Source organism: Manis pentadactyla, chromosome 14 (genome assembly GCF_030020395.1).
Source record: "Manis pentadactyla isolate mManPen7 chromosome 14, mManPen7.hap1, whole genome shotgun sequence".
Classification (NCBI taxonomy): domain Eukaryota; kingdom Metazoa; phylum Chordata; class Mammalia; order Pholidota; family Manidae; genus Manis; species Manis pentadactyla.
The window spans coordinates 74,627,933-74,641,147 of NC_080032.1; the positions used below are offsets into that span (position 1 = coordinate 74,627,933).

Genomic DNA, 13,215 nt, shown 5'->3' on the forward strand with positions numbered 1-13,215 from the left:
TTTGACAGTAGAGTTCTTATATATAAAATGGGTAAATATGCTGTTTTTAATGAAAAATTACCCCAAAAGAAGCTTTCTTTAAATGGAAAAACACTCTTAAAAAATGAAGACCAAATCTCTAAAACTGAGATTATTCAAAAGAAATAGAAGATCAAAATAAAATAAAACAAAAAAAGTACAATGGTTAAGCTGTTATGTATGTATATATACACACACACACATATATAGTCAGTATTGAGACTGTGAAAGATTAACAAAATACTACAAATAGTTGACTGAAAAAAGTGTATCACTGAATTCATGGGGATAACATTACTACTGAATGTTCATTTCCCATTTACACAGCAATCTAATCCAAATGTTCCCAGTTGATAGGAAGCTCTCCTCACTTACGCTTTATGAATTAGTTTCAAACAAAAGCAGATCGTGCCTCACTACATGCAAGTTACACAAAGTTCATTAGCAGAAGGAAATTATCTCACTCGTGAGAGCTTCATGCGGTACACTTTGTTGCTTACCTTGTATGTTAGGAAAGATGGCCGTGGTACAGATTTCTAGGCAGTGAGCAAGGGTTCGGTCAATTGGTCAGAGGCCTGTAAAAGGTAAGACTGGAAGATCAGTAACAAGGAGGACTGCAGAAAAAGGGTGTAAATGGATCTTTTAGAGAGGATGTAAATTAGGTCTTTGTGCATCACTTTAATGCCCATCTGAGAGCATCCACCAAAGAAAGTCACTTTACAACCAGACAGACAAGGACCTATCCTGCAGACAGCAATCTGCCTCTTTGCTTTGCCACCTTTGTGCTTATGAAACAGACCCGTGATAAAGTGTCCAGGGTGGCAGGCATGGAAGCAGTGCATGCGCTCAGTGTGGATTTTGCCTCAGTATAGCTAACTGTGCACGTCACTTCTGAGCATCCAACCAATCAGTATGAGAAACGGACCCTGTGCCCCGGACCCAGCACCCCACGTTTGTCAGGTTCAGCGGCGGCATCCAGGCTCCTGATGCTCCAGGCTTCATCTTTGCAGTGATGCTGAGAAGCAGGTTTAATGACAACATCCCTACTGATTACTCTGACCATAGAGCATGGTCACTACTAAGTTCCTCAAAGCTCTCTGTGTCCCTTCACCAGTGCATCCCTCACTTCCTTAGTAAAGAAAGCACTTCCAAATTGTCCCAGCAGTCAGATGGTGGATTCTTGGGTCTAGTCTTCATACTGATTCTAACTCCCCGATCTCTATGAATGTTCTGACCTCTTTTTTATTTTATCACACAATGTTCTGTTATTTCCACTACTTTTACTCTGTATATCATCAAGGTCAGACTTCCAAGGAATAGCAAAATGATACAGAGGAGTTCTAGGTGTCACTGCTAAAATGCCAAGTCATGACTCACTGTGATAACACCACATCAGTGAATTCCCTCCCATTCTGCCTAATCGTTGTCACCCTCCCTGACTCCTGTCTCCCATCCTGTACTCAAGATCTTCCACCCTGGCCCCCAGGTTCTTGCAATATATGTTAACCCAGGATGTGTAGTATTGCTTGTGCTCCCAGTGCAACTTTGCTGAGACCCAACCTTAATTATCAGTGATTTGTCTGAGGTTGGGTCTAGGATCACAACCTGAAGTACGTACAAGGAGGTAGTGATGACAGCAGCAGTGGTTCTGAAGTCCAAGTTTTCTGAAGGAAATTCTACTCAAAGTAAACAGAGAAGGCCCCAAACATTTGCATCTACTACAATATTTATTTCAGGGCAATAAGATCTTCAAGGATAAGTTTACCAACCAATTTTTACGTTTTTGTATCCCTACAATGTATGAATTTCTATAGAACTAAAAAACACTAATCTTTTGATATGAAAAGGATCTTAGCTGTATAAGTTATTTTTCTGTGATGTTACCCCTGTTAATACAGCATATAAGGTAAGGCAGACTCTTTCATCATCAAACCAACTACAAACTATGAATGTATGCACAAGGAATTTAACTTTCTTCAGGCCTAAGTTATAAGTAAAATTTGATTAAGCAATACAAGTAATAAATAATATCATGATATAAGTAATATCAAGTAACTCACTGGATTATTGTAAGGACACTTTAAAAATTAGCCATGCATTTCCATTGACTAGACCATGAATTTCCACAAATTGATATATCAAGCCCTGTAATTTACTAACTATATGAATATTAACTATATGAACCCACCCCTAAGTTATATTAAGTGACATTTTGCATAATAAAGAAAAGGTTAAGTGTGACGCACAGTGTAAAAGATACAAAACTCAAAATAGGCAAACTACGTGTTTAAAAACATCTGTAGTTCATGTTCAGTCATTTCACATCTCTAAGAGATTTTTCAAATTTCATACAAAGGGTAAGTTTAATTATCATGTCAGTGTTGAAACTCTGATATAAAAAATCTCCTAGGATCACCTGGCTACTACACAGATTTCCGTCTCTTTCCAAATACGTTGTTGATCAGTTTGGCCATTGATTTCGATCCACTGGATCTTCTCTTTTCTTTGAGTTTGAAGTTCGTCAGGATGTCCTTGATAATTCTGATAAACATCGTTTCCACCTCCAGAGACTGCTCTGCGGCAGACAGTTCACAGAACTGGCAGCGGTTATCCAGGGCCAGCTTTCGCCCTTCTTCCCAGCCAACCTCTCGCACATGGCAGAGATCTTGCTTGTTACCGACCAAAAGCACAGCCGATTCCACAGCTCTGAAATACAGATGCGCAATTCTTTGGCAAGATTATTTTAACAAGTCTTGACTTTTACTAAGTAGGTTTATATAAAAAAAAAATTATAGGCTGAAAAAAAAGTATTGTGCATGTATGTTTGTTATTAATGATCACATGTGTGTGTCTGTGACACATATCCCCATTTACTTACAAAAATCATTCTAGGTGGAATGTAGTATATGGCACAGAAACAACAAGGCTCTTAAAGCATAGGATTTGAAGAAATGCAAACTTACTGAATTATGGCTCTGTTTTCTAATGAGGCAAGATTATAACTTTTCTCACTTTCAATTTCCTTATATATAAAGAATGGTAGGAGTCCTTATCCCAAAGAATTCTCATAGAGATTGTATATAATAAAATGATGTATATAATAATACCTAGCACTGTGCCAGGATGAAAGATGCTTACTATTATTTTTCATTTCTTTATCAATTGAAAGAAAAGGACTAGCTCATGTCTCTTTAGAAAATATTTCCTGTAATTGAACAATTTAGATGTAATATTCATAAGGAAAAACATTATTCAATACTCTTTGCTGTTTGCTGTTTGTTAATATCCACTGCCACATACTCTAGAGAAAATGCTACAATCTCATGACCTTGTACAATTGTCCTGTTTATTTAAGAAATATGTTTCCTTGTTAAATGGTGTCTTCTGCAAATACCAATATATTCTCCTTGGTCACAGTGAAATATTATTAATACAATTTCAGTTGAAGGATATAGTCAGACTACCAAGTTAGCTACTATGGGAAAGAAATGGGTAAAGTCAGGCAGCCTTCAAATCTATAAAGAGATATTGTCCCCAGATTCTACCTAAAGTTGGTTCCATTCACATAACTGTTTGAATGTGGAGGGAAAACACCATATGTGTTGGACTTCTAAGGGTATTAATAATATCTTCTTTATGTGGTTCAGAAAATTATTGTAAAGAACTAATGGGAAGGTGAAATATTTTGAAGGGTGAGTCACAAATATCAGAAGTAATTTTATAAAACAATGCCATATTTTGCTTTCCTAGTCTACCTACAGATTGAGAACTGGAAATAATCTAAAAATTGCTTAGTCAGTAATTAGGAAGATTTCTGAAAAACATCAAATATAGGTTTTTAAAATTTTTATGTTTTTGAGTATTCTTGAGTCATTCTTCTGATTTGAAGGAATATCAAAAGAATGGTATTACTGTCCTTTACACAAGTCCTGGTGCTTAAATATAAAGCATTTAATGCTTGAAACAATGGAGCTTAAAAATATCAGTACTATTATAGGAAATTAGATCAGTGAGTTACCTTAGTAAAATCATATCCTTTCTTCCAACCATGTTTCCCTCAGAAACGTGAAAATCAGATAATCAAAAAAATGAGGTCTAGAGATTTAAGTGGTTTAGCAAAGGATAATCAGATAATCAGATATAAAGAAGAATTTACATCCACTTACTCCAGGGAAATACTCTTTATGAACTATTATCCCATAGCTTCTTGACAGTGTGCATTTAAAATAGATCTACAAAAAACACATACACAAATCTTCAGTAATAATATTTTGCTTTTTGCTCCCCAGATAAGAATGTTATTTTAGGCTCTAAGGGCAAATCTGGTTAAGAGCACCAAGAATCCCTTACATTAGTATGTGGAACAAATATAAGTATTTTAAATGGGAAAGGCTAAAACAAAAAACTAAGGAAAATAAAAATAGGAAATTGATATACTTAAACATACATATTAATGCAAGAATGATTAAGGTGCTGCTATGTCTTCCTTCATAGTTATTTGAGTCAATACAATTAACAACAGGGAATTGTTGATCAGGTCTTTATTTTAGGAGGTGAAATGGAGAAAGATGTATTCTTATACTTAGAATTTATAATGGTTTGATTATTCAGTCTATTTTGCTTTGATAAATATAACAAGTCAATGAGTAGGAATTGGATGCCAAATGTAATAAATTTGGATTTATTTAGTATCTTTAACATTTTTGTGGGAATGAAATGGAAAGGTTGGAAAGTGAATTGCCTTGTGTACAGAGAGCCATTATTTTGCAAGTGAGTGTCATGTTAACAATAGGACCTGTCTTGTAAAATAGCCATTTACTCAGAGCAAGTAACTGTTTATGTCAGCCAGGATATAAAGTATTCTCATCTTATTCCTTTTACTACATGTGGAACTCCTGTGGAATGGAAGGTGAATTGTTCAGGGCTGTTAAATATTGTAATTGGAAGGCTGTATTAAACTCTTCCTAATGATGCTTACAGCTATACGATGATGTACTAAAAAAGAACAGGGAGAGGACTGAAAAATACCTTACCTTTTACAATGACTAGTTGGTGGCTCCCGAATTCTGTAGATCAGTGCTTTTGCTGAAGCAAAGGAAGACCTGTCACTGATGTCATACACAATAACAAACCCATCTGCCCAGTGCAGCTCACTGGCAAGGGAGCATTTTGCTTTCTGTGGCGGGAAATAAAACAAGCACAATGAAAGTGGTGGGATCTGACACCTGGATTTTACATGTTAGATAACAAATGGAGACCCATTTCACTTGAAAGACTTTAATAACCTAAATACTGATATTTTCTAAAATATACTTTCTTTGTTTCTTTCTTATCACACTTTTTTGAATTGAAATTAAAATTTAAAAGATAAGCATAATCAAGTTATATCATTTTACAACTTTCCACTAAGAAAAGATCTCTAATTTTTCTGAAAAATTGGTAAGCTTATAATAATTGCCTTTTGAATTAATACGCATTATTTGTTTTGAAAAGAGAAAATATTTTCTATCTATATTAGTAAATCAAATATTTTGGTACTAGATTTAAATCAGTAAACAAACAACATTGATAAAGTTTAGCTGAAAAGATGTAAGGGATACTTTGCATACTTAAAATAATTGTCCCTCGGAGTTGTTCTGAAATCTTGAATGGCTAGTTATTACTTCTCTTACTTATATCATCCTGTTTTAACTTTTTTGTATTTGAATGGACAAAGAAGTGTGTATTCAAAATCTATCTTACTAATGCTTTATTAACAGTGGTTAGTTAGAAATGCAACTCAGTGAAAATATAAAATCAGTTCATAAGCCATTAAACTATGAACTACTGACTGGTACAGTGCGACCTCATAGAAGTATATTATGAATGCAGCCTAATGTCGCTATTTTAAAGATATTTATGATCATTTTTGTCACAACTTTACAAAGAATCTAGATAATGAAATTCATAATAGTAAAAATAATCTTAAAATTTTAATAATTATGAGAAGATACTTCAGTTTTAAGACCAGCAATTTTACACTTACTCTTATCCAATGTTCTTGACATCATGATTGAAAAATAAAATAAAAGAGTATTTGTTTTACTTACTTGAGAACAAGGGTCATATATTTCTAGATTCAGTTGCTTCCCTTCCAAATACAAATGCTTATTATAGATGGATTCTGCAAAATATGCATGTATTCATTGTCAGTATGAAAATACTTCAGAATTTTTAAAAATGGACTCATTTGAATCAGTCTTGTATACTCAACTGCTCATATTTTAGTGGAATAGTACAATGGCTTTTCTTTGCTTTTAGTTGTCAAAAAACATATCATTTGTTTTATTTGCTAGTTTATATTTCTTACAAATGAACTTCACCACCATGTCTTTTCAACTACATGATTTGGGGCTTATATACTTATCTTCCACCCTGCAACTATGGATGAATCATCTGTGTTTCTGTCCAATACATTTATTATAAAGTAGTTACCACATCCCCCAACCTATTGAAAGACATTGCTCCACCAATTCGACCTCTCTTACATCATAAACTTTTCTTCTTTACCATTACTAACAGCTGAATTTCTCCTGACATAAAAATCCTTTAAATCCTTCAGTCACTTTCACCTATTGCCGTATGTCTCTGCTGGCTGTTTGGTAAGTATCTACACCCTCTGTATCCAATTCTCTCCTCCCATGTTTTCAAATTTTTCCAGTCAAGTTTTAGCTCCAATTATTTAAAATAATTGTTCTCATCAAGGTTATGATTTTAGACTCAATGGTGGAGTCCTGTTTTGATTTTACTTGTCACATCAATAGCATTAATGTATCTGATCACTCCTGCATCCTTAAAATGTTTCCTTTCAAGGCAACATATTCTGCTGGTTTTTTCTTTATCCCCTGTTGCTCTGCATTAGTCTTTCTTATTTATCTCATTATATCTTCCACACTCCAAACATGGATCCAGTTTGTGGATCTCCTCTCTATTGATACACACTCTCTTACTAATCTCATCCAGTCAAGAGTCTTTATATAACAATTTTTGCTGATGAACCCAATTTATATCTATAGAGCAGACCTCATCCCTGAAATCCAGCAAATGACTACTGCCATCAGACATCTCCATTCAGATGCACGATAGACATCTCAAACTTAACTTGCTTAAAACTGAACCCCAGATCTCCCTGCAAAGACTGCATCTTCTACAATGTTGCATTTCATTAAATGAAATATCTGTAATTCTAGTTTCTCAGGTTAAAACCTTAAGGTCATCTTTGATTAATTATTTCACTTACCTCTTATATTTAGTCTATTAAAAATTCCTTTTTACTCTATCTCCAAAGGATATATTGAGTTGGTTTGCCTCTTGTCATCTCCCTTGCTAATACTCTGGTCCAAGCCATCATTATTTTTGTTAGATTGTTACAAAACCTCCTGACTCATCTCTCTGCGTTATCCCACCCTCAACTCCCTTCTTGCATCTAGTCTGTTCTCAACACAGGACCAAAATGAACCTGGTAGCCAATCATGCCACTTGTCTGACCAAATCACTCCGATGGCTCCGAAAGCTCCACTTTAGCTATACCGTCCTCCACTCTATTCCTCAGCTTTTTTAGAAATCTACTGCCGCAGAATTTTGGTAATTGTTTCTTCTGCCTGGAATGTAATCCTTCAGATACCTTCATGGCTCAGTTTCCATTTACTTCATGTCCGTTCAAAGGTCACCTGCTCAGCAAGGTCTGCCGAGAACACCCCATTTTAATGACCACATACCATATCAGCACCATTCCCCCCTGCTGTTTTCTCTTTCTTCATAGCACTTATCATCATATGACATAATTTATACTTAATTTTTCAGATTGAATGACCCTACTTTCCACAATATACATCTTATGAGGGCTTGAATATTTGTTTTTATTGTCCACCGCTGTAGCCTGTCTACCTAGAAGAGTATCTGGGATATGGCAGTTGCCCAATAAATATTTGTTGAATGAATGAAGGGCTTCATTTATGTATCTAGTGCTCTGGTGTTTTAATAAGAGACCTACTTCTCTTCAAAATGGCACACAGACAAAATATCATGACCTGTGATGGCAAATACTGTGCCATTCATAGTAGGAAATATTTGGGGAGCTAATTTCAGGGGGCTAGGGATGAATTTTTAAATCTTTCTAGGTTACATTTAATGAAAATTTTTACAGCTTTATTAAAGTTTGTTTGCAGACAGTTCCTTCTAAACTTCATGGGTTTACTACTGAGAACCATAAATTTCCTTCTAGACATTTACAAATATCCACTCTCAAAACTCAAAAATGGCTATCAGGACTCACCAACTCAACTTTTTAGAATTTATTATTTCCCCTTCTAGCCTTCATTTACAAGATGGAGCCATTTTTTTTTTTTTTTTTGCTAGTTTGGCTTTATACCGTGGTGACTTTGTTCTTTTTCAAAATGTCTCTAGGTCTTACATTTTTAATAGAGATGTAACAGCTGGAAATTTGTACATTTCATTAGTTTGTATAATGATCTCATATGAAAGAGTAAGGTAGATTTTATTGTCGCTACTGTTGGTTTTTGGGTGTTGTTTTATTTATGGTTTGTTTTGTAGTGCTGGAGCATTTTCTCATTCCTAACTCCTAGCTTGTGTTTTACCTTTTTGACAAAGGTTGTTGACCTGAGAAATTATTAAACAATGGGAGTTTCTCTTTCTATGTATCTTTCTTTTTCTTTTTTTAATCAGTTTGCAAGTATTTGCCCTAAAATGTTCACAATGTCATATGGACAGAATAGTATGCTGGATACATGTTTAGAAATTTTTTTCTAAAATTAATAATCTAAAATGCTATTTCATGAATGATGCTAAAGGTTCTTTTTTGGTTTCTCATACAAAAATATACTTGCAATCATAAGTTCCTTTTACCTGAAAGTATTATTGAAGAGAAAAATACTTCCTTTTCTCTCAATCCTCATATTTCTTACAAATCTGTTGTTCTTGTTTAAAAAATCAAAAACCTTTTACCCAATGCCTCCAATTAGATATTAGTACCATTATATTGATTAATTTTTGGACCAAAAATATACTAGAAAATATGGCAATATTCCCTACTTTTTACTAATTCTCCACTGTAGTATTTCCCATATGTCAATTATGATCAAAATAAAAGAAATTTGTAGTAGAGTTAGTGAAATGATTCTGAGAGTGTATTAAGGCACCCTGGCATCTGTTTTAGAACTTTTGTGAAACTTATATAAGCAACCTAGATAGTTAGGGTATGATTTTTAAGCAAGGTGTGATTTTCCTGCTATTCTTCATAATTAAAATAAGCTTTATTTTGTAGTTAATTGTGCCTTTATAATTTCTCATCTTTCAACAGACATTTAGTTTAAAACTGTTATTCATAGTTTACAAAAAAATTCATATTCAAATGCTCTACAATATTTTAAGGGGGGTGTCTGTTTTAATGTTTTTCTAATTCTGAACTGAAACCAACTGACTTTATTATCCATCACATTTAACATGAAAGTGAGTGAGATTTGTCAAAATGAATGTTCAATTCAAGTACATATTTTGGCATTTCTAACCAGAATCTGTGAATAAATAAGTTTCTTTAAAGTGCAGAAATGGAAGATTCTATCAAAATGCTTCCCTGATCTTGTTTTACTTATGATGTTGAAATTTTAAGGTGAAAATAGTCTATAGTGGTGACTTACCAAAATTAGAAGCATATTCTCCAATGAATCGCTTGGTAAGAAACCTTACTGTAAGGGCTGCAAATAAACAAGCTGGATTTAGGATCTTTTGTTAGGCTACAGATAATTTAGTTATGTACATATAATGTTTTATCTTTCAGCTCAAAAATTACCAAGCATTAATGAAGACCTTAAAGCCTTACTAAGTTCTGGTCTAAATAATACCAAGGTTTCCACTGCATGAACATAAAAATTAGGAGAATAGAAAGAAAGTGAGTTTAGATGCTGACCATTCATGTAGTTACCGGATGATGCAAAAACATAAAGCTTACTTTTTGTAAGAGAAATAGATTTCTCACCAATTTGAAAAGCAAGAACCAAAATATCTCTATTTTCTTTATCAAGTTAAATCTGTCTCTAAGGTGCTACATGCTAATAGTGCTCATTTGCTGTTGTCGAAGGATCTAAGGATTTGCAAATTGAGGAAACTGAGAAAGGACCTCTAGTGTCGGTTTATGTTACTGCAGCTCTTGGGTTTAGGCGGTTTAGGCTTCAGTTGCTCTCACTTGCTGGCATCCTCACCACCATCATAATGTGACCAAAAATAAAGTAAAATGAAACAAAAACAAGGTTTCCAAAGTCAGAGCAGTGTCGCTCGGCTCCCACGCATCTATAAAGGCATGTCCCTCCAGATTTTTTCACCTCGGTAAAAAGCAACATTGAAAAATAACCCACAGGTCTCATGCACATTTCTCCCCACCCTTAATCTCAGGGTGAAAGAATCCTTGCAAGGCCACTGTTTACCGGGTAGAGGGTGTGAGGGTAGGTGTGTTGGAGTGAAAACTACACGGGATGGTGGTGCTGAGATTTCCTGTTATTCTTATATATTTGCAACAGCAGTATAACAAATGACAAATGACCCAGTTATTTTCCTCAAGCTGTCTATACATTCTATAAATACAGTTAATTGTATTACTTGCTTGTAAAGGTGCAAATGCCTAATGAATAATATATGTGGTTATATGGATTATATCTATATATATCATGATATATATAGATATGTATATCACATAAATATATTTCTCATTCTTTTTGCCATCGAAAAGCACAACTCACCAGACTTGCCTGTTCCTTCACCACCCAGGACAGCAAGTTTCACATCATTCATCTTGTTTTCTTGCTCCTTCTTGGTCAGTCCTGCTTCTGGACCTGTACTGATTTGAGCCAAGCATGTGTTTTTTAAATCCTTTTTTATTAATGCTATCATTTTTCTAAGGCCAACTCCACCCCATCCTCCTACCATCCAATAATAACTTCAAAAATATTTTTCTGGAGTAGCTTTGGACATATTTGATTAAAAGAAAAAAACTTTTGAGTTACTTTATACATGAAGGCTTATTAAGCCAGTAGTTAAGAATTCAATAGAAGCTTCACTCCCAATTCTCTATTTTTGTGTACCTAGAGTCCACATTCTTAAAGGACCTCGAAAAATTACCTCTCATTAAGCATTTAGAGCATGAATAAACATTCCTGTAAACTTACTTTGATGGTATCAATTTTGCTTTTTCTAATAATGTTTTTCTCACATCTCCCTAAAAAATATCAACTCACAACCAAAAAACCCAGTTTTCATTACTTTATTCATTATTGAATGAACAAAAATTTATTGAGTATTCATTATGGACTTGGCACTATTTTTATTGCTAGAAACATCAGTGAACAGATAAAATATCCATCAATTTTGGTCTTGGGAGATGACCACTAAATATTAAAAAATAAGCAACTCATTACATATCAGGTATTCATGGATCCTGTAATTTCATCTGTTTAGTCTTATCTCTCTGAGGTCAGGTTAACCAGCCCTTCTCAACTAATTTCTCATTTCCCTACAATTTCTGTTAGAGTGGGTGCATAGTTTCTCCCCCAAAGCTTCATATTCAGAAGAATGGAGTGATTCAAACAAAGCTCCAAGCTCTGTAATGCTGTTCTAGAACCTTGAAAAGATGGAATAGTTTTCCATCTCATTTCCCAACTCATTTTCTATGTGAAACATATTGCTATATAATAAAAGTACTCCCCTGCTATTTGTTCTGGGAAGACTATTTTTAGGGTCTATACGTACTCATGGTTATAGGTTTTAGTTTACAGACTCTTGGAAGTCTTTGCTTAAAATTTAACAAATCATATTTGAATCCTGAACTCCAACCTACTCTACAAACTGCAACTAATCTGAGTTTATCTGTTTTCTTTTTTCCTTTTCCCCGCCTTCTCCCTTCATTCCTCCACCCTGGGTGTGACTATGTATTTTTCTCCTTTTCTTACTTGCTTTCTTTTCCTCTTGGATACCTTTAGAAACTTTTAGATGCTTTTCTTTATCAGCAGTGTTCTAAAATTTCACAATGTTATTCCTTGGTACACTTCATTATTTTCATTCACTGCACTAGTAGTCACTGGTCCTTTCTAAATCTGAAGATTTATTTTTCAATTTTAGGAAATTTTATAGTATTATTCCCTTAACAATTTATTCAACTCAATCTTATGTGTTCTTCCTGGATGAAACTCATATTAATTGGATTTTGAACCTACAAGATTGATTCCCAATGGTCTTGACATTTTCTCTCCTATTAATCTACTCTACACCTTTAACTCCTCCTTTATGGATTATTCCCTTGATTCTACCTTGTATATAGATATTAGTATAACTTATATAATTATCTATTGAAGCATAGTTGATATATAATATTATATTGGTTTCAAGTATACAACATAGTGATTCAACAATTATCTACATTATGAAATGCTCACCCCAATTAGTGTAGCTATTATCTGTCAATACAGAAATACATTACAGCATTATTGACTATATTCTCTATGCTGTACTTTCATCCCTGTGAGTAATTTAGATTGTGACTGAGATTTTCTGCCTCTTTACACCCTTCCCTTATTTCACTCCCAACCCCATTCCCTCCCCCATAGTGACCACCAGTCACTTCTCAATGTCTATGAGTCTATTGCTGCTTTGTTCTTTTGTTTTTCGATTCCACATATAAGTGAAATCATATGGTATTTGTCTTCTTTCTCTGCCTGGTTTATTCCACTTAGTATAATACCTTCTAGGTCCCTCCATGTTGTTGGAAATGGTAATATTTATTTTTTATGGCTAAATAATATTCCATTGTGTTTATGTACCACTTCTTTTTTATCCATTCATCTCTATCAGTGGATACTTTGGTTGCTTCCATATCTTGGCATTGTGAATAATGTTGTAATAAGCAAAGGAGTGCATCTATCTTTTTTGAATCACTAATTTTGTTTTCTTCAGGTAAGTTCCTAGAAGTTGAATTACTGGGTTGTATATGACATTTCTATTTTTAGTTTTTTGACTAACTTCTTTTCTCCATTGTTTTCCATAGTGGCTTTGCCAATTTACATTCCTACTAACAGGGTAGGAAGATTCCCTTTTCTCCACATCCTCACCAGCAATTGTTTTCTTGTCTTTTGGATAGTGGCCATTCTGACTGAT

General features: G+C 34.2%; 1 protein-coding gene across 1 annotated transcript; it reads right to left on the reverse strand.

The window, feature by feature from the left end:
* Positions 1–1,732: 1,732 nt before the first annotated feature.
* Positions 1,733–10,915, reverse strand: RERGL (RERG like). The gene is made up of 5 exons (XM_036908720.2): positions 10,809–10,915; positions 9,714–9,770; positions 6,108–6,181; positions 5,052–5,194; positions 1,733–2,724 (listed from the first exon to the last, which is right to left on the reverse strand). Exons 1-5 carry the CDS (start codon positions 10,858–10,860, stop codon positions 2,442–2,444), a joined length of 609 nt encoding a protein of 202 aa, XP_036764615.2. The 5' UTR covers positions 10,861–10,915; the 3' UTR covers positions 1,733–2,441.
* Positions 10,916–13,215: the final 2,300 nt, after the last annotated feature.